This window comes from Candoia aspera, chromosome 10 (assembly GCF_035149785.1).
Source record: "Candoia aspera isolate rCanAsp1 chromosome 10, rCanAsp1.hap2, whole genome shotgun sequence".
NCBI classification, from domain to species: domain Eukaryota; kingdom Metazoa; phylum Chordata; class Lepidosauria; order Squamata; family Boidae; genus Candoia; species Candoia aspera.
In genome coordinates, this window is record NC_086162.1 from 23,274,483 (window position 1) to 23,297,646 (window position 23,164).

The following is a 23,164-nucleotide window of genomic DNA, read 5'->3' on the forward strand; positions in this document are numbered from 1 at the left end:
ACGTGGTTGAATTAACCCATTGTCTACATTCACACAATACATGGGATCATAAGCTAACCAAACAGGTTGGGCTCCTACATTGCTCACTAAGACACACACAAAAGCCTTGATCAAGGTCAAAACTCACCAAGCTTAGCATGGGCATCTGCAGGTGGGGGTCAAAAAAAATCAAGATCTTGACCTTTTTGACACCCCTTCCCCAGGTGCCCCCATTACAATGTTGGGCAAATGCAGTGCCCAGGTTTGTCCCTGACCTAGTTAAAGATAAATGCAGACCTTTTCTTCCCAGGTTGTGTGAACCAAGCCATCACATGAAGCCACAATATGGTTTATTGGTTTGGAAATTGCATGTTATATAAATACAGCCATTTATTAATGCACGTTTAGGACTGAGTGTTTGTGCGAACCCATCCAGTTTGTGGTCTCTGAATTTATTGCTGATACCGCTAAGGTTAGCAAATGGGAAGGAAAAAGGTGAACTCAGCACACTCTTCCCTTGTCCCTGGGGCATTCGGGGAGAGAGTCTAGCTCGTTTGAAGGTGGGGGGTCTCTTCAGTGCCATGCCAGTTATGAAAAACAGTTTCTGCAAACAAGTATCTGCAAACATCCAGGCAAGGAAAACCTCCCTAGCACTATACAGGTAGTCCTCACTTAATGACAATTGGGACCAGAATTTTGGTTGTTAAGTGAAGCGGTCATGAAGTGAATCTGACCCGCTCTTACGTTCTTTTTTGCAGTGGTTGTTAAGCGAATCACATGGTTCCCCATTGATTTTGCTTGCCAGAAGCCGGCCGGGAAGGTCAAAAATGGCAATCACGTGACCACGGGACGCTGCAACGGTCATAAATGCAAACCGGTTGCCAAGCGCCCAAATCGTGATCACGTGATCGTGGGGACGCAATGACGGTCATAAGTGTGAGAACCAGCTGTAAGTCATTTTTTCAACACCGTTGTAAGTCTGAACCATCACTAAACAAATGGTTGTTAAGTGAGGACTATCTATACTATGCTCAAAAATGGCAGTGATGTTCTTCCCCATCTGCCCCTAGAATAGCCCGTCCACCCCTCCTTTTCATGGTTTTCCTGGCATTCCATAAGCCCGAAAGAGCCCCCGACCCCCTCTCCCCGTCCAATTTCTTCTCCAGCATCTTCTATCAACTGGGAAGCCAGCCTGGGGCAGAGGAAGTGGGGTCAGGCGGACGGCGGGCAGAGACAAGCTGGTAGGGGTAAGAGTCATTCACTCCAGAGGAGTTACCCCAAGCCAGGGGCATTGCATGAACAAGGTCCGAGTGCAGCCCAAATGACCGCGTCTAGCAGTTTGGAGCAGAGTTTACGCTGTGCCGTTCCGTGTGACGGATGAAGCCTCCCCCGAGATCCACCCCAAGCAGGAGCACCTTCCCCTCCCCAAAGTTCTGACGACAATCTTTTGCGGCGAACCAGGCATCGTCCAGCGACCCAAGAACACCCAAGAAATTTTGGGCATTTGAAGGACATCCAGAGGGGTGTTCTGAACTGCGCCATTCTGGACTCTGTTCCAGGCGCAGCGCTTCAGCCCTTTGGCGGCTTCATCCCTTTTTTACATTTCTTGACCCTGATCAGATTTTAAATTTTGATTTCTTTCTGCCGTCTCGCAGCAAGTTGCTTCCTCCCACATCTGTTTTCAAGAGCTGGCTTCTCCTTTCCGGCCGGTTCTTGGTGGATCTGAGCATCTTCCTCCTCTCCTTCTCCTTCTCCTTCCCCCTCTTCCTCTTCTTCTTCCTCTCTCCACTTATAAAAGTTAAGTCCTCTCGCCAACGGAAGCAAAATAATTAAAAAAAGAATCCAAGGGTTCCAACCCACCCAAAACATAAATTTACAAAATAAAATAATAACAACAATAATAATAACAATAATAATAATAATAATAAGTTGCTTTTTTAAAAAAAGGAAAAGACAAAAAAACCCTTCTTTTTTTATAAAAAAAAAGGGCACGAGGTTTTAGCAGAGGGGGAAAAGAAGTCTGCCTCCTCACAGTCCTGACCCATTCCCCGTGTGGATCTTCCAACCTGACCTGAATGGCTTTCCCAAGTCCACTGGTCCTTTTCTCAGCTACACCGGCACGATTTGACAATCATGTTGGAAAGCTGTTCCACTTTGGCTTGTCGACCAACGTAGTAAAGGATGCCCAACGGCTGAAGCTCATCGGGGACACAGCAGGGCGCGGCTGAAGCCGAGGGGTTGTGCTGGTTGTACAGAGCGAGGACCTATTCCAAGGAGACAAGAACAGTCTGCCGAGAGAGGCAAGATCTTGGGGGCTCCCCAGGCCCGGGATGCGTAGCCCCCAATCTTTTTCTGCCCCCTCCAGACCCCACTCAGAAGGCACCACTGAATTTCAGCAGCGTTCAGGGTTCCCATCAGAAACGAATGGGGAACACACAATCTAACTTGACAAAACCATGAAAGACCCCCATCTTCCCTCAACAGACACCCCGGTTTTGCTCATCTGTGGGATGCGTCCCGTTGCCTTGCAAGCAGATGCTTTTGCCTATCCCAATGAAGCCTTCGGCACACCCCTGGGCCACCCATAGATTTCTACCCTGCCCTGCTGAACCCAACTGGGAGGAGACAGGCCATCAATCTTGGCTGGTCAAATGCCAGCCATTTGCTCGACTTTCCGCCAATGCCTTCCTCAAAGGGAGGCACCAGGCTGCCAACCAACCGCAGTGTGGCTCGGTGCCCTGTTTTCATCAGAAGCCAGAAAATTATCCTTCTTCCTTTATCAAGGCAACTGAAGTGGGAAAACAGGGGTGTCCACAGGGTGTGGTTGAAAAATCGAGAAGTGCATAAAAACCAACAAGGGCTTTGATTGCACCATCAGGGCCCCCATCTTGATTTTTTGACCACACTGTGCAGACACCCCTGGGGGAAACCAGGAAATGTCTGTCTCTTACCTTGCTATATTGGGTGTCTGAGCTCCAGAGGTAGGGACAAGGCCCCATGCAGAAATTGGCATAGTAGCCTTTAGGTTCGTGGATCCATTTCCACTTCAAATCTTTCCGGAAGTCAATGTAGAGACGCCGTACGCAGCAATTCTTCTCTTCTGGTGATCTAGACAGAAGAACCCCAAAACTGCCCTTGAGTCCTCTAGCTCTGAATTTTGGGACCCCCAGTTCCCCTCTTTTATGGGTGGAGCAGAAATCTGATTCAGCGGATTCACCTTCAGTTTCCTTTCTAACATGCTGTTTTTTCCCCCGAAATGTTACTAAACCTTCCTTGCCCACAGAGGGGACCAACCATAATTAACACTGTATATGGTAAATACTCAAAACTCCTCTCTGCTTCCTACATACAGTCAGTCATCTAAGGGAAGAATGGCTAATTAAGTTGTGAGAGTATGTCCAAATTAACTTGGACAAAAGTAAATCTGGCAGAGAATTTAACTCAACTTGGAAACCATTTTTGGATTATAATTCTATCTATGGGCTTATATCACATTGGAAATGTGGGTTTCTCGTAACAGTCTTACTGTTGTAGCCCTAAAGCAGTGTTTTTCAAACTTGGCCACTTGGCTACAGGTAGTCCTCATTTAGTGAGTGCCTCATTTAGTGACCTTTTGCAGTTACCCTGGTGATGAAAAAGTAACTTTACAACCAATCCTCGCATTTATGACCTTCACAGGTCTGTAAAACAGTGTTTTTCAATCTCAGCAACTTGGCTGGCTGGGGAATTCTGGGAGTTGAAGTCCATACATCTTAAAGTTGCCGAGGTTGAGAAGCACTGCTGTAAAGCAAAGGAAAGCTGAAGTTAAGATCATAAATATAGTCACAGTTTCACTTAGTGACCACTTCACTTAATGACCAAGTTGCTGGTCCTTATTGTGGTCGCTAAATGAGGACTACCTGCATTCTGTTTTGTTTCATATTGGTTTATAACATGGTTTGTCTACGTACTGTTTATTAGCTGCCCGGAGTTTTTTGTATATGCAGCCATATACATTTTTTCTAAATAAAGAAATAATCCACACAGCCCGTTTAACAGGGCCTAAACTGGGTTGGCCCCACAGAGGCTATTGTGGTTGAAGACTTGGCTGAAATGGCTTGAGAGCATGAATTCAATGCGCCTCTCCTTAGCTCCACAGACATGGCCATGAAGGTGGCCCTTCCTGGGTCTCAGCTACTCACTGACTGCTGCAGAAATCCGCATCCAGGGTGGACCGTTTTCTCCGCTTGTGGTCCTGGAAATTGACCCGTTCTGGGCTCATCGCCATGATCAGCAGGTATGGCCGCTGCTTGTTATCCTTGCTTATTTGGTGCTGATCCCCTCTTCTGGTTGTAATGCCTGCAAAGGACAGTTCAGTCGTCGATTTGCATGCTTTGCAAAATGACCCGGGATGCTCCACTGTATTGTGCGCCACTGCGGCTTCCTAAAGCTCAGCTGGAAAGCTGCTCTAAAGTTAACAGTTGATGCACAGGAGGGAAAAGAAGTATCCAAAATAAGGAAGGACATTGGTTAGCCACACCACCAAAAACAACCTGTTAACCAGAACCTGAAGCAGCTTGGGTAGAAAAGAGAGACCAGTTTTTCAAATGAGGGAGCAGAAGGTTCATGCCAAAATACAGTAAATCAAGCTAAATGAGGGGAGAGGGAGGCTGTCAAGAAGGAAAACAACCCTTAATTCTGTTAATATAGTGCAGTGTTCCTCAACCTTGACAACTTAAAGAGGTGTGGACTTCAACTCCCAGAATTCCCCAGCCAGCATAGCTGGCTGGGGAATTCTGGGAGTCAAAGTCCACCTCTTAAAGTTGCCAAGGTTGAGGAACACTGATATAGTGATCACTCAGCTGGTCTATGACCATAATAAAGATTTGATTTGATTTGATCTGATTTGATTTGATTTGATTTGTTCACTCAACTATAATTTATACTGCAGTTTGCTTCTCCATAGCACGTTGCTCGTCAGCTGCCACCATCTTTCAACGGTGGGCAACCTGGCTCCCAGGGGCACCATTGCACCTAACAACTTCATCGACCTAGTGCCCACCGACTGTCCTGCCCAGGCTGGCTTTCACTTTTTAATGTATCTTTTTGGAAAGCTGGCAACCTGCTGCCACCAACTGGCATGACCCCGGCATCAGCTTGATCACCCGAGTCCCCAAAGGAATTCTTCCAAAATGTCAAGTGCGTGTGAATGTGAGTGCAGTTCAACTCAATCGCTACCCACTCAGCCATTTTGTGAGAGTGCCAGCCACATGCCCCCCAAATTCCATAAGGGACCAATCCCACAAACTTAAGTGCCTCCCCAAGTTAGGACATGTGCTATTGTCCAGTGGAGTGGGCAGAGGAGAGAAAGCCAGCAGCTTCTGATGTTCGGAAGTGCCTCCTATGTCATTCTTACGGCCACCCTTCGGGCCACTGACCAAATCTTTCCTCTAAACTGCACGACCCATCATTACTCATAAATTCTGAGCATTAGAGCACATGATGCAATTTTGGTGGAAACACCAGGGAGGCCTAATTGTTTTTCCTGGGAGCGAGAGGTCAGTAATTCCTCGCGAAAATCAGAAAAAGGCTTTTGCAAGCTAGAAGTAACTGAAGGGGGTGCTTGTTGCTCCCCTGCACAACTCAAGACATGCAACCCCAGCCACTAACATTGGTGGGGGCCACGGACGGTGAGGGACTAAAACTCTGAGCTTCACAGGAAGAAGGACCTGGTATGTGTGCACGCCAGAAGTGTGTCCATTCTAATTTGGGGAGGGAGTTTAGAAAAAACGGCACTAGGTGTGTTTTGGCAGCCAAAAGCCTTCTAAATTCTTAAGAAGGGTGTATGCCTGGCAAGCACAGGACGTACAGTGGACTCTGTGCATGGCTCCACCATGAAGGCCAGGGATCCTGGAGGCTTTCTTTTAACCGACATAACTCAGTCAGTGTGACGGACTGGGTTGGTGTGCATGTGTGTGTGCACACGCTTTCCAGCGATCCTTTAGAGGAGATTCTTAGCAGGCTGTGTCACATGGGTGTGAGTGTGTGTGTGGGACACACACAAACACACACACAAAACTGAGTCACTGGGCTTGGCACAGCACGCACACATCCCCCCTGCCCGCCCACCCCAGCCTTGGCTGAAAGAATGGCAGGCATCTGGGTCAGAAGAAGGAAATGCGCTGGGCCAGAGTCCCAGAAGAAAGCTGAATGTGAGAGCTGCATTTGACATCTTTTAACCGTGCCGTTTGGCAGGCAGCAGAGATGTGGAAAAGGGGGACCCACAGAGGGTGCAGGGTGAGGCCTCTGCTCAGGGCCTGGGTCCCTCTCCCTGGATTAAGGTGGCTGCCAAAAATTTATCTTCTGACTTCAGGATTATTTCCCTGCAAATCAGCCCCAGCCGGGACAGCCCTTCCGATCTGACTGAGTTCACTTCCCGGGCGAAACCGTGGTGCGCTGAGAATACACTGCGTGCATTGATGCATCCCACGCTGACCCATAAACCACTGTTTACAAAGCAGGAGGGCTGGATTCACACAGCATGCTAAGAAGCTGGGGTCTGGGTTGGCTGGCCTTGATTCTGCCTGCTGGGCAGACCTAACCCATGTGGTTTGCACGGTCCGCCACAGCTTAGCCCACAGGCTGCATCCAGAGGCTTCCCGGATGCGATGTAACCTCCCTGGCAGCAGTGTTGTGAGGGTAAAATAAAAGGAAGGTGATAAAGATAAAATGAATCTTTGTAAGGACCATGGCAGACATGAACTGTGGTGCAGCATGAAGTGCAGAGTCTTGTCTTAACCTACTCTCTCCCCATAGATTCTAGCCCGCAGGGAGCTATGAGGATTATTTGGAGACTGAATGAACAAGTGGGGCCAGAAGCGATCTTGGCGACAAATATGTGGCCAAATGGGGCAGAAATCACCCACCCCAGGCGCACCCACCCCTTGCCCAACGCTTACCATCAATTTCCACTTTTAGATCCTCCCGTTGGCTGTCACAGGAACAATGAGTGCTAAGTCGAAATCTTCCCAGGACGTCTGAAATGCACACGTTGGGATTTGGGGTCAGGGTCATGGCCCTCCACAAAGCCAGCGACCTTCTTCTCTGAAGCCCCTCTCCCCAAAGCAGAAGCCTTGAATCCGAATGTCCTTAAAGCAAAAATGTCTCCACCCATTTCAGGGACGAGCTCTTATCGGACGCCCCCCTCCAGCTTCAGAGCAGGTTGGCATGTATCATTTTCCCCACTTTCAAACTTGGCAACTTTAAGATGGGCAGGCTTCAGCTCCCAGAATTCCCCAGCCGGCATGCTTTAAGACGGGTGGGCTTCAGCTCCCAGAGTTCATCAGAATTCATCAGAATTCTGGGAGTTGAAGTCCACCCACCTTCAAGTTGCTAAGACTGAGAAACACTGCCGTATTGACAAACAGGATTCTGAAGCTTCGGTCTTTGGAGGAAACTATTGTTTCTCTTGGCATGAAGGACAGCAAGTCCCCAGTGCCACCCCAGTGACGCTCCCACCTTCAATCCTACCTGTACTTGCGAGCCACACCCGGAGGACATTCGTCACATCAAATGACAGCCACTCTTTTTCATTCTTCATCTTCACCGACTGTCCCTGAAGGTAGTACCACGAGGAATCATTCCTTGAATGGTATTTTTGCTAAGGAGAGATGGGCAGGACAGAAGGCGTAAAGCAGGGTTCCTCAACCTTGGTGACTCTAAGCTGTGCGGACTTCAGCTCCCAGAATTCCCCAGCCAGCTTTTCCTCAACCTTGGCGACTCTAAGCTGTGCGGACTTCAGCTCCCAGAATTCCCCAGCCAGCTTTTCCTCAACCTTGGCGACTCTAAGCTGTGCAGACATCAACTCCAAAGCTGGCTGGGGAATTCTGGGAGTTGAAGTCCGCACAGCTTAGAGTCGCCAAGGTTGAGGAACCCTGGCATACAGGAACCGCTTCTCTACACGTCCACCCAGCCAGACAAAATACCGTGCATGATTTCTCATCCAGAGTTTGAGGTTTCAGTCTTTAAAAAAGGGTTCCAATTCTCAGGACCGAACTGAGAAACATGTGCTATTTTTGCAGAATGAAGAGGCAAAACTATCACCCGTTTTCCCGTTTTCTCCCCAAAGTGGTCTCTTTCCCAGCGTCCTTTCATCCTTCCCCTCCAGATTTCCACAAAAGCATAGAATTAGCCGTTTTGCAAATCCAATTCAGATCACAATATCATTCGATTTGAAAAGAAAATCGGAGGCATTTCATTTTTCCCTTCCTCCCTGCATTAGAGAGAGGCCCTTCCTGGGCTCCAATTGAACCTTATTAGCTATATTAGGAACCCCCCCCCCAAAAAAAGCAGGGGGTGGCTTTCGGTGTACTGTACAAAACGCACTTTCCCCTTTTTACACTAGCATCAATTTGTCGACTGTCTGGCCAGAAGACTTTCCAGGCTTGAAAGCATGGCTTCCAAAGCGTGGTTTCTTTCAGATTCCACCCTCCCCACATTTCCTTCCTTCCACCCCGCGCTGGGCATTGGTCCCAATCTGCCTGCAGCCTCCCTGCCTTGGGAGCCCTCTGCGATCCCCACCTGGTACAGCTCCAGCCGCTGCTCCTGCCCCGATCCACCAGCCCGTATCCTCAGCTCTGCACGGTACAGCAAGTTGGGATCCGAAACGACGAGCCGGATTTCTAAGATGTTGAACCCAAAGTAGATGTTCTGGTGGTCCTTCTTGTATTCATCCCCGTAGCTGCCTGTGCCAGGAGATAGGAAGCAAGGCAGGAGGTTGGCAGGGTTTCTCTCAACCTTGGCCACTGTAAGATGGGTGGACTCCGGCTCCCAGAATTCCCCAGCCAGCATGCCGGCTGGAGAATTCTGGGCGTGGAAGTCCACCCATCTTGAAGTGGTGAAGGTTGAGAAACAGTGGCTTAGCAGCTCATTCGCTTAATGCCAGGTTCTCCTGGCAGACCTAACTCTTTTACAGGCACCTAGAGAAGAGAAGCTTTGCAAGAGTGCAGCTCTGCGTGGCTGAATCACAGAAATTGGCAACAGGAGTCAGAAGCTCACTCTTGACCTTGAGGGGATTGGCACGCGAAGCATACTTGCAGGAGTGTCCGCAGGGTAAGGTCAAAATGGTCAAGATGGCGGTCATGGTGGTGGATTGAAGCTCTGCCTGTTTTTCATGTGTGTTGCATGTGCTTTGATTGCTCCAGCATGGCCACCGTCTTGACTTTTTTGACCAGACCCCGCAGACACCCCTGCTCCCTTCCCTCTGGTAAGGGAGCCAAATTCCCGGCTCGCAGTTTCTCAACCTTAGCCACTTTAAGATGCTGGCTGGGGAATTCTGGGAGTTGAAGTCCAGACATCTTAAAGAGGCCAAGGTTAAGAAATACTGTCCTGGCTGATCCCCTTTTCTTTTCAAACAGCCCTTTTTATCAACTGATTTTGGAGGAAAATGTTAGGGTAAGGCAGAGGATGGTATTTGTGCATTTTGGCAAGGACTTTTCTACCCCTCCGCCCATAATTTGGCCACTGGCTTCTTCCCCTCTTCCATCTTCTTGGACGTACAAAGGGCAAGCTCATTTGTTCACCCTAGAACAATCCAGCCAGTGCTTAGCTCAAGGAAAAGACCTTCCTGATCCAATTCACACAACATTCTAAACCCAGGTTAACAAAGCACAACTGCTGTGTTCACATGGCTTGCAGCATCCAAACACTGAGACCATAATCTGGTTTAAGGTGAAGGTCTGGTTGGCTTAATCAAGAAACCACGTGCTATCTGGCTCCCTTTCATTCCAGCCCAGCAGAATCAGCAGATCAATCAACAGGATGATTTGTTGTTCTCCAAGAAGATCAGAAGCCGACTCTGTGGGTCAGCCCTAGTTGTAAGATCTCTGGGGCCCATTTGCTCTCAGAAAGCTGTCTGCTGTCTGAAGACACACTCCAGAACTCAACCCAACAGTTTTTTTGCCTGTATGACTCCATCACAGCATCTATTTCTGCCACAGGAAGAGACTATTTTTAAAGTTTCTCTTCCTTGTAAGATCAAAGGGGCTCTGACTTTGGTCAAAGAGACAGAGACTACTTTTTTTTCCCCAGTTTCTCTCCAAGTCTCCAACCACAGCATTAAGGATTGTTCTTTTTTTTCAAAAATATGCACTGTCTTCCGTTGCAAGCAAACAGGACACAGAAATTCGAAGTGAAGTAAAGACAGAATCCAGAGCATATCCCAGCAAGCAAATTAGAAGGAAGGAAGAGAAACTTCAGAGGAGGACAAATGAAAAATCTTTTCATGAAAAAAGAGAGAGAGAGAGAAGAGGGATGGGAGGGATGGGACGAGGAAGAAGAAAGGAAGGAATGGAGGGAGGGAGGGGAGAAGGAAGGAAGGAAGGGGAGGCAGAAGAAGGGAGGCATCTGATGCCTTCTATGTCCTTGATTTCTCCCGCCCTGGAAATCAGAGCAGGGAAGACTGAACATTTGTTTAATTTAGGCATGTCATTTATTTTATTATTCCTTTATTTTTATTTATCAATCCGAGGTATATGGCATCCCATCTAGCCAAGAAACTCTGAGCAGTGAACAAAAAAACAAAAACAGAGGATGTCCTTAAAATAAAAAAACCCAACTATGTTAGCTATTATTTTACTCAGATTACACACACACACGATTGCAGATGAGTCTGCCGTTCAATATTCTAAGAAATATTAGGCCAAAAAACACCCTGAACTTGAATATGCAATTTCTTTAACAGTTCCAGCAGCCACCCCAATCTTTTTTAAATGAAGGAACTGATGAACTGTGCAGAATAAATGCACACCTTTTTGCTTTTTTCTCAGCCTTATCTTGGTTAAAATTCTCAGCTTTGAAACACACAGGCTCTCAAAGTCCAATATGAGTATTTTTTACCAGACAGTTAAAGCTGCATCCCCAAATGTTCCAGAGGTGTTGCCAACTGACCTAACAGTATTGGCTTTGTCCGCTCTTCTGCCCTCGATCTGCAGAAGTCACTAAGTGAAACGTTGTAGGGGGTAGAAATAACCTTGTCTATTAAGAATCCTGAGATCCAGTTGCTGTGAACTTTACACACCAGCAAAGGAGGAGCTAGTGAAAAAAGGCTGAGTTTCACATCAGAAAATGAGTTTGGGTTCTTTAGGGTCCTCAGGCCGATCAGGAAATCATATTCTCCTCCAGATTCCTTAAAGCTGCCAATTATTTTCCCCTCCCAGGCTCCAGTGCCTTGGATAGCTTTGGGCCTTGGTTGCAAACCTCTGCCCTGCGTCCCTTAAAGCACAGAAGCACTGGGGAAAACGGAAGAATGAAAGTCGGCTTCACCTCTCCTTCACATTAGCCAGCCACCTACACAAGTGATCACTTCCCTATCGGTAGTAAGACAGGAAAAATTGCCTTCCATTTTCCCACTTCCCCTTGTCAAGTTTTGATGCGGTTGCCCTTTTTTCATTGTTTCCATATGACTCTTATGTGCGGGGAGAGCGACCACAGCGCCTAGCAAACGGAGTTTTACAGCTGATGTTTTACAGCTGCAAAGAGAGAGATAAGGCCTTTCGCCTTATCAGCCGGAGGAAATTCCCAAACTATTCTGGAACTTTCCAACAATGACGAACCCCCAGAAATAAAGCAAGGAGGAAGAGGTTCACCTACTCGCTCTCTTAAACTTGGGGGCGAACCTGGATCCTTGTTCCCCTCAGTTTTCCTCAGCTGCAAAATGGGAAGATGCTGATCGAGTCCTAAACAGGGTTTCTGAAGGGACGGCCTTGCACCTGAGCTTGTTCAACCCAGCCCATACACAGCTATCCAGGCATCTCCGGCCTTAATGAAGGTCAATCAGCAACCATCTTAGCAATCACCAGGCTGAACCTCCTAGATTTCACACACATTCTCCTCCACCCCCAGCTTGTAGAGGTATTTAATCAGTGTAAAGGTTTTTTTTCCTCTAAAAAGATTGGTGGTGTGGACCTTTGCATCCAGTGTTTCTCAACGTGGGCCACTTGAAGACGTGTGGACTTCAACTCCCAGAATTCCCCAGCCAGCATGGCTGGCTGGGGAATTCTGGGAGTTGAAGTCCACACGTCTTCAAGTGGTCCAGGTCGAGAAACACAATTTAGTCCATTTTTACTTAGTTCCAAGCTACTTCTTTGGGGGTTAATTTCATCTGAATTGTCTTAACTTTGTTCATTCTATGGCTTGGTCAGTGATGTGTACAAAGCACATACACATTTCTTAAGTATGGGTTTAATTAACCCTAGTCCTACATCAACAGGGAGAAGGGGCATTTTCTCAAAGGTCTTAACCAGATGCTGTGGACTTTTGGACACCAGAAACGAAGCAAGTCAAGGTACAGTTTAGGGGGAGGGTAGCTATGGATGAGACTTCCCCCATGGACATTCCCCCCTCAACACCATCTGTACCTGCAGCTGGATCACCATCCTCCATAAGAAACAGTAAGATGAGGCCAACTCTTACTTCAAGAATTAGGTCAACATTTTGACATTGTAGAACAGTGTTTCTCAACCTCGGCCACTTTAAGAGCTGTGGACCTCAACTCCCAGGATTCCCCAGCCAGCTGGCTGGGGAATCCTGGGAGTTGAAGTCCACACCTCTTAAAGTGGCCAAGGTTGAGAAACACTGTTGGAGAAGGACAGCTGTGATAGGCTAAAGGGAGCCAAAAATCCAAGGAGGAGTGCAACGGCACCTTTTCCAACTAACACGTTTTATGATGGCTTTTAACAGTGGACGCCTTTAATAAAATTGTGTTCATCAGAAAAAGTGCTGCCGGACTCGTTTTTCAATCGGTTGAGCGTCTTCACTCCTGCTCAGTTGCTCTTGATGTCAGTGAATGAAAAACCAGGGAGAAAAAATGACATTGACATAAGAGGTAATGAAAAAGAGGGGAGGTCAAATAACAAAAGGGGGGGGGCGTCGAATAACACTCTGCCCTGCAAGGGAGGAGTTTTGCGGTGTCTTCCTAAGGCCCGATGTGGCCCCATAACAACTTAAGGAATATTTGTAAACATTCCCCTTTGGGGGGGATGCACCCGCTCCCTACTCCACTGTAAACATCACCGGGGACTCAGTTCTGAACCGCAGGTGCCCTGGCAGGTCTGAAACCATTCAAGCCCTGTTTCTCTGTCTGATCCAGCCCTGGATCATCATTTCCATGGCTCCAGGGGTGGGGAAGACAGGATGGGATCTGCCAAGCCAGGTCCGCAAATCTACAGATTTGGAGGTGAAGCATGGACAGGGCCACAACTGGTGGGGAGGGGGGCAAGCGGGGCATGTGCCCCAGGCGTCAAGCTGGGAGGATGCCAAAATGAGTGCTGGGGGGGGCGCCAAAATGAGCACTGGGGGGGGCACCAAAATGGGTGTGGAATCCATGTTTGCCCTGGGGTGACACAGATCCTAGTTGCGGGCCTGAGCATGGATGTGAAGCATCTCCACTATGGAGATTTGTGGAGGCAGAAAGAGAGCACATTGGCTAAAAAATCAGCACTGGGTATCTTGTTTACCCATCCCCACCCCAGGGCACGCTGTGGCCAGTGCCAACAGCTACCTTCCTAAAACAAAATCTCCCTGTGCGTTCAACCCACGGAAATGCAGCAGGTGGGCGGCATCTTCCCACGGCTGACCCTTCGCGTCTGGAAATGCTCCCCTTGGCTTCAGTTCCTCTGGGTTTTCTGCTGCTGTTTGAGGGCAGAAAACAGCGTGACGGGGCGGGGGAGAAGAACCCAAGGCCACAAACGGAAGTTGGTTCAGGGGCCAGGAAAAAGGGCACAGGGACATCCGACTTTGGAGCACCAGCTTATCTGCAGCCCAAATGCTTCGCTAAGTCATGCTACCGGATAGGTCTTGCTCAGTTCCCCCCACAACATGTCCCCCCCCACAAACATGCAGCTACGATCTTTCAGTCTCGCCTCTCCTGCAACGTCCACCACTTTCCCCATGTGGGCAGTAAACAAGAGAAGCCACCGGGAGTTCTGTGCTGTCTAAGGAAAAGCACTCTGCACTTGCACCCAGGAATCCTTCCTACTTTTGATGGCAGGGGTTCGGGCTCTCTGCGTGCATGGGGAGAGTAGAGAATCCCAGGCACTGACACTTTGGCTTCTGCAGCACACTGCCATGATGTCAAAATGGCAATGACTTCATGGCAGAAATAGCGCTGTTGCATCATGACATTGTGACCTCTGATGCAAGGATCTGCGTTGCCAGTGATGTGTCTGGGGTCGCTTGACCCTCTTTTCCTGCCCTGTGGAATCCCAGAGAGCAACTGCAAGCTGTTCTCCTGGCAAGCGAGACAAATGTGGGCATCGCATGCACTTTTGCAAAATGGAACAATTGCCGAAACAGAATTGGGTCACTTTAAGCAAGGGAATGGACTCAGATTTTAATGAGACAGGGTGGTGTACAGCCATGTTTCTCAACCTTAGTCATTTTAAGATGCGTGGACTTCAACTCCCAGAATTCCTCAGCCAGCATGGGGAATTCTGGGAGTTGAAGTCCACTCCTCTTAAAGTTGCTGAGGTTGAGAAACACCAGTGTAGAGGTTCAGGCATTGGACTAGGATCAGGAAGACCCAGGTCTTAATCCCCACAGATGCTCCCTGAGTGACTCTGGGCCAGTCCCATTCTCTCTCTGCCCAGCCTACCCCACAGGGCTGTTGTTGCAGTGAAATATTGGAGATGAGAGTGCAAAGTATGCTACCTTAAGATGCGGGAGGAAGGCATGATAGAGATCTGGCATATAAATAGATAAATAAAATATTGGGTGGGTGGGGAACCTGCCTTATGTTTTATGTGTTTTCTGGATGTATAGATCATCCTCATTTAGTGACTGCCTCATTTAGTGACCGTTCGCAGTTACAACAGTGATGAAAGAGTAACTTTGCAATCAGTCCTTGCATTTACAACCTTCGCAAGTCAGTCAAGCCCAGGAAAGCTGAAGTCAGATCGTAACCACAGTTGCAGTTTCACTTAGTGACCAATTTGCTTAACAGCCGAGTTGCTGGTCCCAATTGTGGTCGCTAAATGAGGACTACCTGTATAGGTTGTCAATTCCCACAAAGTACCTCTCATTGCCTTACAGGTTCTGAAATATTACCTCCTCCTCCTGCTTCTTCTGTCTTTGCAACGTTGGGAAGAAAAGCTTACACGAGGGTCTTCAAAGAATTGGGGGGGCTCTTGCACAATCATCAGGATATGATGATCAAAGCCAGTCAACCAGGGAGCTAAATTAGTGGACCCTCCAGCAACAGGGGCAGCATACCTCTGGTTACAAGGAAGCAATCCGAGGGAAACACCACAGTCTCCACGCCAGACTCTCAGGTAGGCACAAATGCAATTCACCAACAGAAGAGGACCGTTTGCTGCTAAGTGGGTTTGGCCGGATGCAGTCAGAGGCTCAGTTTATATCCAGGGGTTGAGCAATAGAAATAAAGTGAGTTAAGCGAAAAGCAGAAAACTGGCCCAGCTTCGGTGCTTTTGGCAGCCCCACAGAAACCAGGCCAGGCCAAACCCCATTCTGGGAGAATTAAGCCCCACAGCCGAATGTACCTAAGGAAAGGGGTCCTTGTGCGTATGCAGCCCTCTCCCTGGACTCCCTAACTGGCACGTGCCAGGGTGGTACAGGATCTATCTTACCTCCAAGAGACTACAAAAAATATACAAGGTGCCACCCATGCCTGGAGGGCCCGTGGATTCGTTTAGGCGGCACGCCAGCCGCTCCCAGCAGGTAATTACACCTTGAACCAAGACGGAGTTGGCTGCAATCTGGGTGGGATCCGCATCTTTCCTGCAGACTCTGTCCCCGCTCCCCTGTCTGTCGTCTCCTCTTCGTTCGGTTCCGGGATGCTAATTTTCAGCAGGAAAATACTGTGCCCAAGATGGTGGCCACAAAGCGCGGCGAAAAAGCCTGCCGTTCCTTGCGAAGGTTAACAAGAGCAAACCTGGTTGCCAATTCCTTTCGTGTCCTCGCCGGCCCTGCTTCTGTGCCCTTAACGCAGGACTACTTAGCCAGACCCTGATGGAGGACCGAAAGCACCCTGCACTGGTTAACTCTGATTCTCAAGGGCTGCTAACAAGGAACCCCTCCATGTGGGAGTGCTTGAATTCGAAAAAGAAGGTGCCAGCTTTGGCCTGGGCGTGCAAGGTATTGTGTGGGCGAGCAACCCAACCTTTGGGTGCAAGTGGCAATCATGCCGTTGGGCCTGCTGAGCCAAACAGTTTCACAGGAAACAGGACCTCAAGTCCAACCAACCAATCTCCCTTTGCACCCGCAAGCGCTCCTCCCCTTGGCAAAGCTGAGTTTGCAAAAGCAGAGAGAAAAATAAATCCGTCAAGCTCAAAAAAATAGCCCTTCTCCTGGGTCCTAGCTCAGTTCAGTAAAGGGGCTTTTGCAGCTGCAGCGTTGCAGCCTAGATCTCATGCAGGTGGGGGGAAAGGAGCCAAGAGCCAGGATGGGTGGGTAAGGCTTCAGGAACATGCCCCCCACCCCGAAGACAGGTCTTCTGAAAGGAGGTTTCAAAAAACCTGCTGCTAAACTCACCAACTGAGGCTGCGGAAGTGGACTAAAGATCCAACTTTCTTTTACTTTCCCTTTTGAGAAAAGTGCCTGGGACTTAATCACAAAAGTGCCTGGGACTTAATCACAGCCTTGTGCAGAATCTATAAGGGTTATCTTTCCCTGCCGGCAGCTTGCCTCTCTCCTCTGCACATGCCACATTTCTGAGATTCGGCGACAGGCTGCCCACCTGGGCACAAATAGGAGGCTTAAGAGAAAGTAAATGCAGCTAAGTTGCCAGAGGCACGTTCCAGTCCCTGGGCTATTTGCGGGGGCACTGCCTCCGTACAGGGATTTGCAGGGTGGGAGGCGATGAACCGCTTTGGGACACTGCAATGCAAAGTCTCCCTGATGTCTTTTGTGCGCGATGTTGTGATACAAGTATAAAAGGGTAGAATTTGCATTGTGATGTCAGGATACAGGTGCATACTCACTCTTTGAGTGAGATGGTGAGTGACAAAATTCAAAATATACATACATACATACATACAAACATACATACATACATGATTTCAGCATGAGTGGGGTCAGGAACAAGGCCCCTGTGATTGTGGGGGCTCTCTAAGGCAGTGTTCCTCAACCTTAGTAACTTTAAGAGGTGTAGACTTCAACTCCCAGAATTCCCCAGCCAGCATGGCTGGCTGGGGAATTCTGGGAGTTGAAGTCCACACCTCTTAAAAGTTGCTAAGATTAAGAAACACTGCTCTAAAGTGTGGGCACAGGTCCCATGGTGGCGGCCGAGAACCCCTAGCCAAGGACTGAACTCAGAACCTGCAAAGCATGCGCCTTCTCTCTGAATGATGCCTGTTGCCAACTCCAGCCATGTGCGGCCTGATCTTACCAGCTTTCACTGTTCCAGGCTGAACGTGTTCTGCCTATCTTAGTTTTTATGGGGCAGGTTTTGTTTGTTTATTTTTAAGACTGGGGTTTTTTTTAGCTTGTTTCAGAAAGCCAGGGGTGTCCACAGATGGGGCCAAGGAAGTAAAGATGGTGGTCCCAGCGGGGCAATCAATGTGCAACACATGTGCATAAAAAACAGGTGAAACTTTGATCGTGCCATTGGGGCCCCTCTTGACTTTTCTGACCATTCCCTGCAGAAAACAAGATGACCGCTCTTTAGCTAGGGCTTGTTCCTGTGACTTCTCCCCCACCCCAGGTAAACAGTTTAACCCATGCCAAGAAACCAACTTCCATGTGGCACCACAACTGTGATACCGGCCTGGCACTCTGTTCTTGCAAGGTTGCCTTTTTGGCTACCAACAGGCTTCTGGGCACATTGTACCCTATGTGATGCTCAGCATATTGTATCTAGAACTGTCCTGCCCATTCCACCTTGGAACATTATCCTTCCTTGTCAGGATGTTGTCGAAGGCCCAGGAACAGCTGAAGAAACACTGGAGTTTTTGGGTCAAAAGAAGCAGCAGGAATTTCCTGCTAGCCTTATCCACGATTCTCCCTCCTCCCTCTGCAGGGCATTAACGTCTTCACACACATTAGCCATCAACCAACTTGCAGCGCTATTTTTCCCAGCCCTATTTCCCTGCGCTAGCTTTATGGATTGCCATCCTCACGCCAAGATGTTGCGCGCGCTTCCAAAATATCCAGTCCCCTCCCGAAACTTAGCATGGGGATCAGATAGCTCCTTCACCCTCTGAAAGAGAGAAAGTGGATTTGCTCCCGTTTGACAGGTGGGCATATGGAAGTTAGGAAGTCTCAGAAACACTAAAAAGGGAATTGTAGCAGGAGAACTGTGGTGGTCTATGGTGTCAAAAACTCCGGAGTTTGGGGGCACCTTTTCCGACTCGCAAATTTTATTCAAAGGCAGAAGCTTTTGCGTGCGAAAGCTTCTGCCTTTGAATAAGATTTGTGAGTCGGAAAAGGTGCCCCCAAACTCCGGCGTTTTTCCAAAGTGGCAAGTCAGTCCCCAACAGTGAGGAATGAAGCCGGCTGAGCTATTTCCTTCAACTTTATCTCCATCTATGGAGGAAGCATCATCTTCCTTCCTGATCTGGGTCAGCCTGCACCCACCGACGCAGCAGCAGCGTCACCATCACCCCAGTGAAGCACCACAACCCTCCGGCCCCTAGCCACACCGAGCCCCCCGTCTGCCGTGGGTTTCCTCTGCCCGCCCTCCCGTCTCAGGCTCACCGTGGTCGGTGGGGAGCATCATGAACCGGTGCACCTCCTTGGCGTAGTATTCTTCCTGCAAGGTCTCCTGGGCTTCCTCCGCTGCCATTTCCCGGATGATTTCCAAGGTGCTGTTGTAGAGAGCCATGATCTCCTCCGACAGGACCCGCGACTCGGGGTCCTCCGCTTCGGGCGGCTTTGGGAGTTTCAGTTTGCTCAAGATCTGGCCCCGGATGGCCTCGATCCGCTTCCTCTTCATCATGTCCATGTCCAGCGTCTTGCAAGTGGAGAAGGCCAGGATGGAGCAAAGCTGCTGAAGGGCCAAGAGGAATAAGAGGAGCCAGCCCACGGCCTGCCGCGAGCCAAGGCCCCCAGTTGCCCTCAGGAAGCCCAGTTGCCTGATGCAGCTTCTTGGCCCCGGCGTGTTGCTATTTCCTCCCATTTTTTCGGCTACTGCCGGCAGCTCAGGGCCCCAAGTCCCCACTTTCCAGCCAGGCAGATATTGGAAGTTTCTTCTCCGTCCTTCTCGGCCTCCCCCTCCTGCTTCTGGGCAGCCGTCTAGTGGAGCTGCTCTAAATACACCGTTCGGTGTTCTCCGTTTGAACCGGCTCAGCTTTCAGGCAGCCAGTTTCCAACAGGGACAGAGACTCACGTTGCTTCTCAGAGGCTGCCTGGCACCGCCGACGTTGCCCATGTGTCCGGATGCTGCATCTATCCAAACTCGCCCTTGGCACGGGATCAGAGCGCTCCCGTGCCCCTCGCAGGGGGAGAAGGCTGCGGAGTCTTCCTGCTGCGAGCCGGGAACGCTGGCTTTCGGCCGGGTGGAGAGGCTGTCAAAAGCCAGAGGCCTTGGGACCTCTCCGGAATGTGGCCACACTTGGAAGGCGGTGGGGGGTGGGGGGGAGAAGGGGGCCAAGGCAGCGTCAGGCCCGGGAGATCCCAATCTGCCCTCAAGTTGCCACCACTTCTTCTCCCCTGGAGCCAACCGGCCCGTCCCTGTCTTCCTGTCAGAAAGGCTGTAATTTCACCACTCTTGTTGGGACTTGCTGACGGCGAGCGTGGAGGTTTATAAAGCCGTTTTTTGCCTCTCCCCAGCACCAGCTCCACCCAGGAAGTGGAGGGAAAGCTCTGTGCTGTATATAACTCGCACACACGGGGAGAGACAGCTGGACAGTTACTCTGGCCAAAAAAAAAACAAAAAAACCCAGAGCTGAGAGATTCTTTCATTTTTTCCTTCCCATCTACCTTCCTATCTGCCTACCCATTTTTTTTCTCCACCACCCTGTCCCGTCTCCCCATCCCTCTTTTCAAAACATGAGAAACGGAGAAACGGATTCACCGCAAGGCAGAAGCGATGCAGGGTGGAGGCATCCAGCTCTCAACAACCAGATTGGCAGACTCACCTATCGCCTTTTTAAAAAGGCATCTCAAAGGCATTCCTTAATTGGGGAATGTTGTGGAACTCCTTTCCTTGGGCTTTGCTGCCGTGGAAGCGGAGAACAGTGGTGGATAGGTAGGTTATTGGTCCAATGCAGTGTTTCTCAGCCATGGCAACTTTAAAGCATGTGGACTTCAACTCCCAGAATTCCCCAGCCACCGAAGAACAGAACACTGATGGGGTGGAAGGAGGTTTGACTTGGGGTGTGTCCAAACTTGAGGTTAGCTCTGCTCCTAATGAGACTGCTTATTCACAATAGTGTTTCTCAACCTCAGCAACTTTAAGAGGTGTGGACTTCAACTCCCAGAATTCCCCAGCCAGCCATGCTGGCTGGGGAATTCTGGGAGTTGAAGTCCACATGCTTTAAAGTTGCCAAGGTTGAGAAACACTGGTCTAATGGCCATCAGAGCCACAAAGCCTGTAGATAGGAGACCCGCTCAGAGGGTCACACATCACCCCCTCAACCCAAGGGCAGGAACAAACAGAGCTAAGAAAGTAAGCGACGCGTTTTGCAAACCAAAGGACATCTATACACATCACGATACATGTGGAAAAACTCCCATTGATTCTACGTCCGCACAAAATTCCCTGGCTACTTTCCAGGGCCTCGGTTCAGTTTCACAGCTTCTGCCCATCATCAGAAAAGGCCTGGTCTTCCTGGGGGTGATCTTACATGCGCCGGACAGTCAATTCATCCCCCCTCTCCGCTCCACATTTCCCGACGCCCCACCACACGCCAAGCAGGAGGGCAATCCCAGCCGTAGCAGCAGCGCCTGAGCTATTTCAGAGCAGCTGCGTCGGGGAAAAGGGGCTTAGGCGTTGGGTTACACCCAAAACGCATCCAAGCCACATTACATGCGGTGACAGCCAATTTGGGGCTGCAGATTCAGGATGTTTTCATGGGGCAACTAGCTATGAAACGAGAGCACCTTTTTCTCTCTCCGTCCCTCTCTCTCGCCACCCATGTCTTTCCAGTCTGGTCACGTTACCCCTTATATTAGTTCAGCCACTGGGGTGTGGATTTGGTTATAACACCCCCAACATACTTTCTGATGGGGGAGCTTCAACATGGAACATGCCTTTCTACGTCTTTCTCCCCTGAATGCCCTCCACCCCACCCTTTGCAGGCCTGCCCAGCGTGCAATTCAACCAAAAGCTGTTGTGGTCTTGCATAACTCCACAGCACAATGGTAACAGGTCAGCGTGGTCCTTTTGCCTAAGGCAGCAATGCACAGACACACACACACCAGCACTGTTGATTTGCTCTTTCCCATGGAGACACACAAAGCTGGGGAGGAAAGCTTCTGCCCTCCAGAAGGTAATTGGTCAAAGCATATAAAAACATGCCTCTCTGCAGAGATGAAAGGGACGGGACAGCAGATAGGAAGGGAGGATTTTCCATATCTGCACTGCTGAGTTCAACTGAAGTAGCTGGAGGAAGATCTGGAAGTAGGCTGAGCTGAATCGGTGGCAGGCAACTACAGGTTGACCTTGTTTAGCGACCTTGTTTAGCCACCGTTCACAGTTACAACAATGATGAAAAAGTAACTTTATGACCAATCCTCACATTTATGACCGTTGCAGGTCTGTAAAGCAGTGTTTCTCAATCTCATCAACTTTAAGATGTATGGACTCCAACTCCCAGAATTCCCTGGGAACTGGAGTCCATACATCTTAAAGTTGATGAGATTGAGAAACACTGCCATAAAGGAAGGCTGAAGGAAGATCATAAGCAGTTTCACTTACCGACTGCTTCACTTAATGGCCAAGTTGCCAGTCTCAATTGTGGTTGCTAAACAAAGACAACCAATATTGGAAAGCAGCGAGAGCAGAAGGAAACATGGATATTTAGGTGACTGATTAGAATCAGGGCAAGGTGCTGTTCTTACAGTACACTAAGCTATCCTTTGCTTAACCAAGGTTATATTGAGTGAACCACAAGGGGCTGGATACATAACCTGCTGACACCTAAGCCAGGATGGCACACCTTTTTTCACTTCAAGGCCTCAGCAAAGTTTGGCCCAGCAAAACAGAAAGGCCAGGCCCCGTCTTGGGAAGTGTTTCACGGGGGGAGTAGGAGAGAATTCTAAATACGCAAAAGGAAAAGCTGAAAACGTGGACCGAGCCACTGGACTCCCGCTCTCGGGGCTGCCCGCCCTAAACCATGGCTGTCTGCACCACACACCAACCCCATGACGGTTTAGCTTGTTGTGCGACTTTTTCAGTGATTGGGGAGGAGCGACCGCTGGGTTCTAGCCAGTTTGGAATCCCAAGTTGCCCCCTTTATTTTTTATGGCTTTGCTGGTGTGACTTTAACAGCAGCTCACAGGCAGGATTGTGGGGGACAATGACTTGATGGGCCAACACATCTCAACTACATCCAAGTACACAAGGTAGTTTAAGAACTGGTAGCCTGCCTTGGGAGACAGCTGGGGCACACCGGGCCAAGATGCTACCTCTGGGAAGATTGCACTTTGCAGTTCTTAAGGGGAGCCGCATCTGCCCTTTGGAATGGCATCTGCCAGGGATCTGCATGGCTCCTACCTAATCCCCCTTCAAGCCATCTTCACCAGCCTGCTTTTTCCCCCAGTCTCGGACTATGGAGCTTGGGACGGTCCCCTTCTAGCTGTGGGGGAAGAGGTATATGTTGTGTTGCAGTTCTCTTCCTATGCCAGTTGGTGTTTCTATATTACGTTGTGTATTGTTTTATGCATCATGTTGTTTTTAATCTTGTGAAGCTGCCCAGAGTTCTTCTGGGGTCAGGCAGCCTAAAAATTTGACAAGAAACAAGACAAATAGGTGAAACAGGGAAACGGGTAGCTTTTGTGCTAGGCACTGGTCTTCTGTGTCATAACAAGGTTTATCTCTTCATTCTGGATGAATGAGAATTACCAGATTTAATGTCCCACTTCAAGTATGTAAAGCCTCTTTATAATTATAAGAAATTATAATTGCAGCTCTATTTTGTCCAAAACTACAGCTTTGGTGACCTCTGCTGGACACAGGCAGAATTAAAACTCTCTTAGCACTTCTGCAGAGAGCACCAAATTTTAAAAGATTCCTGTAGAGCAGTGTTTTTCA

General features: G+C 49.2%; 1 protein-coding gene across 1 annotated transcript; it reads right to left on the reverse strand.

The window, feature by feature from the left end:
- Positions 1-1,959: 1,959 nt before the first annotated feature.
- On the reverse strand, positions 1,960-19,250 carry TGFB1 (transforming growth factor beta 1). The gene is made up of 7 exons (XM_063312175.1): positions 18,667-19,250; positions 8,539-8,702; positions 7,489-7,618; positions 6,918-6,995; positions 4,161-4,317; positions 2,931-3,087; positions 1,960-2,243 (listed from the first exon to the last, which is right to left on the reverse strand). Exons 1-7 carry the CDS (start codon positions 19,085-19,087, stop codon positions 2,085-2,087), a joined length of 1,266 nt encoding a protein of 421 aa, XP_063168245.1. The 5' UTR covers positions 19,088-19,250; the 3' UTR covers positions 1,960-2,084.
- Between the last annotated feature and the right edge of the window lie 3,914 nt (positions 19,251-23,164).

Coding starts and splice junctions, on each gene's coding strand:
- TGFB1 (XM_063312175.1), bottom strand. CDS start 19,087: ATGGGAGGAAATAGCAACACGCCGGGGCCAAGAAGCTGCATCAGGCAA. Junction 8,703..18,666: donor GATGCTCCCCACCGACCACG/GTGAGCCTGAGA, acceptor CTCCTGGCACAG/GCAGCTACGGGGATGAATAC. Junction 4,318..6,917: donor TCTAAAAGTGGAAATTGATG/GTAAGCGTTGGG, acceptor TGTCCTTTGCAG/GCATTACAACCAGAAGAGGG.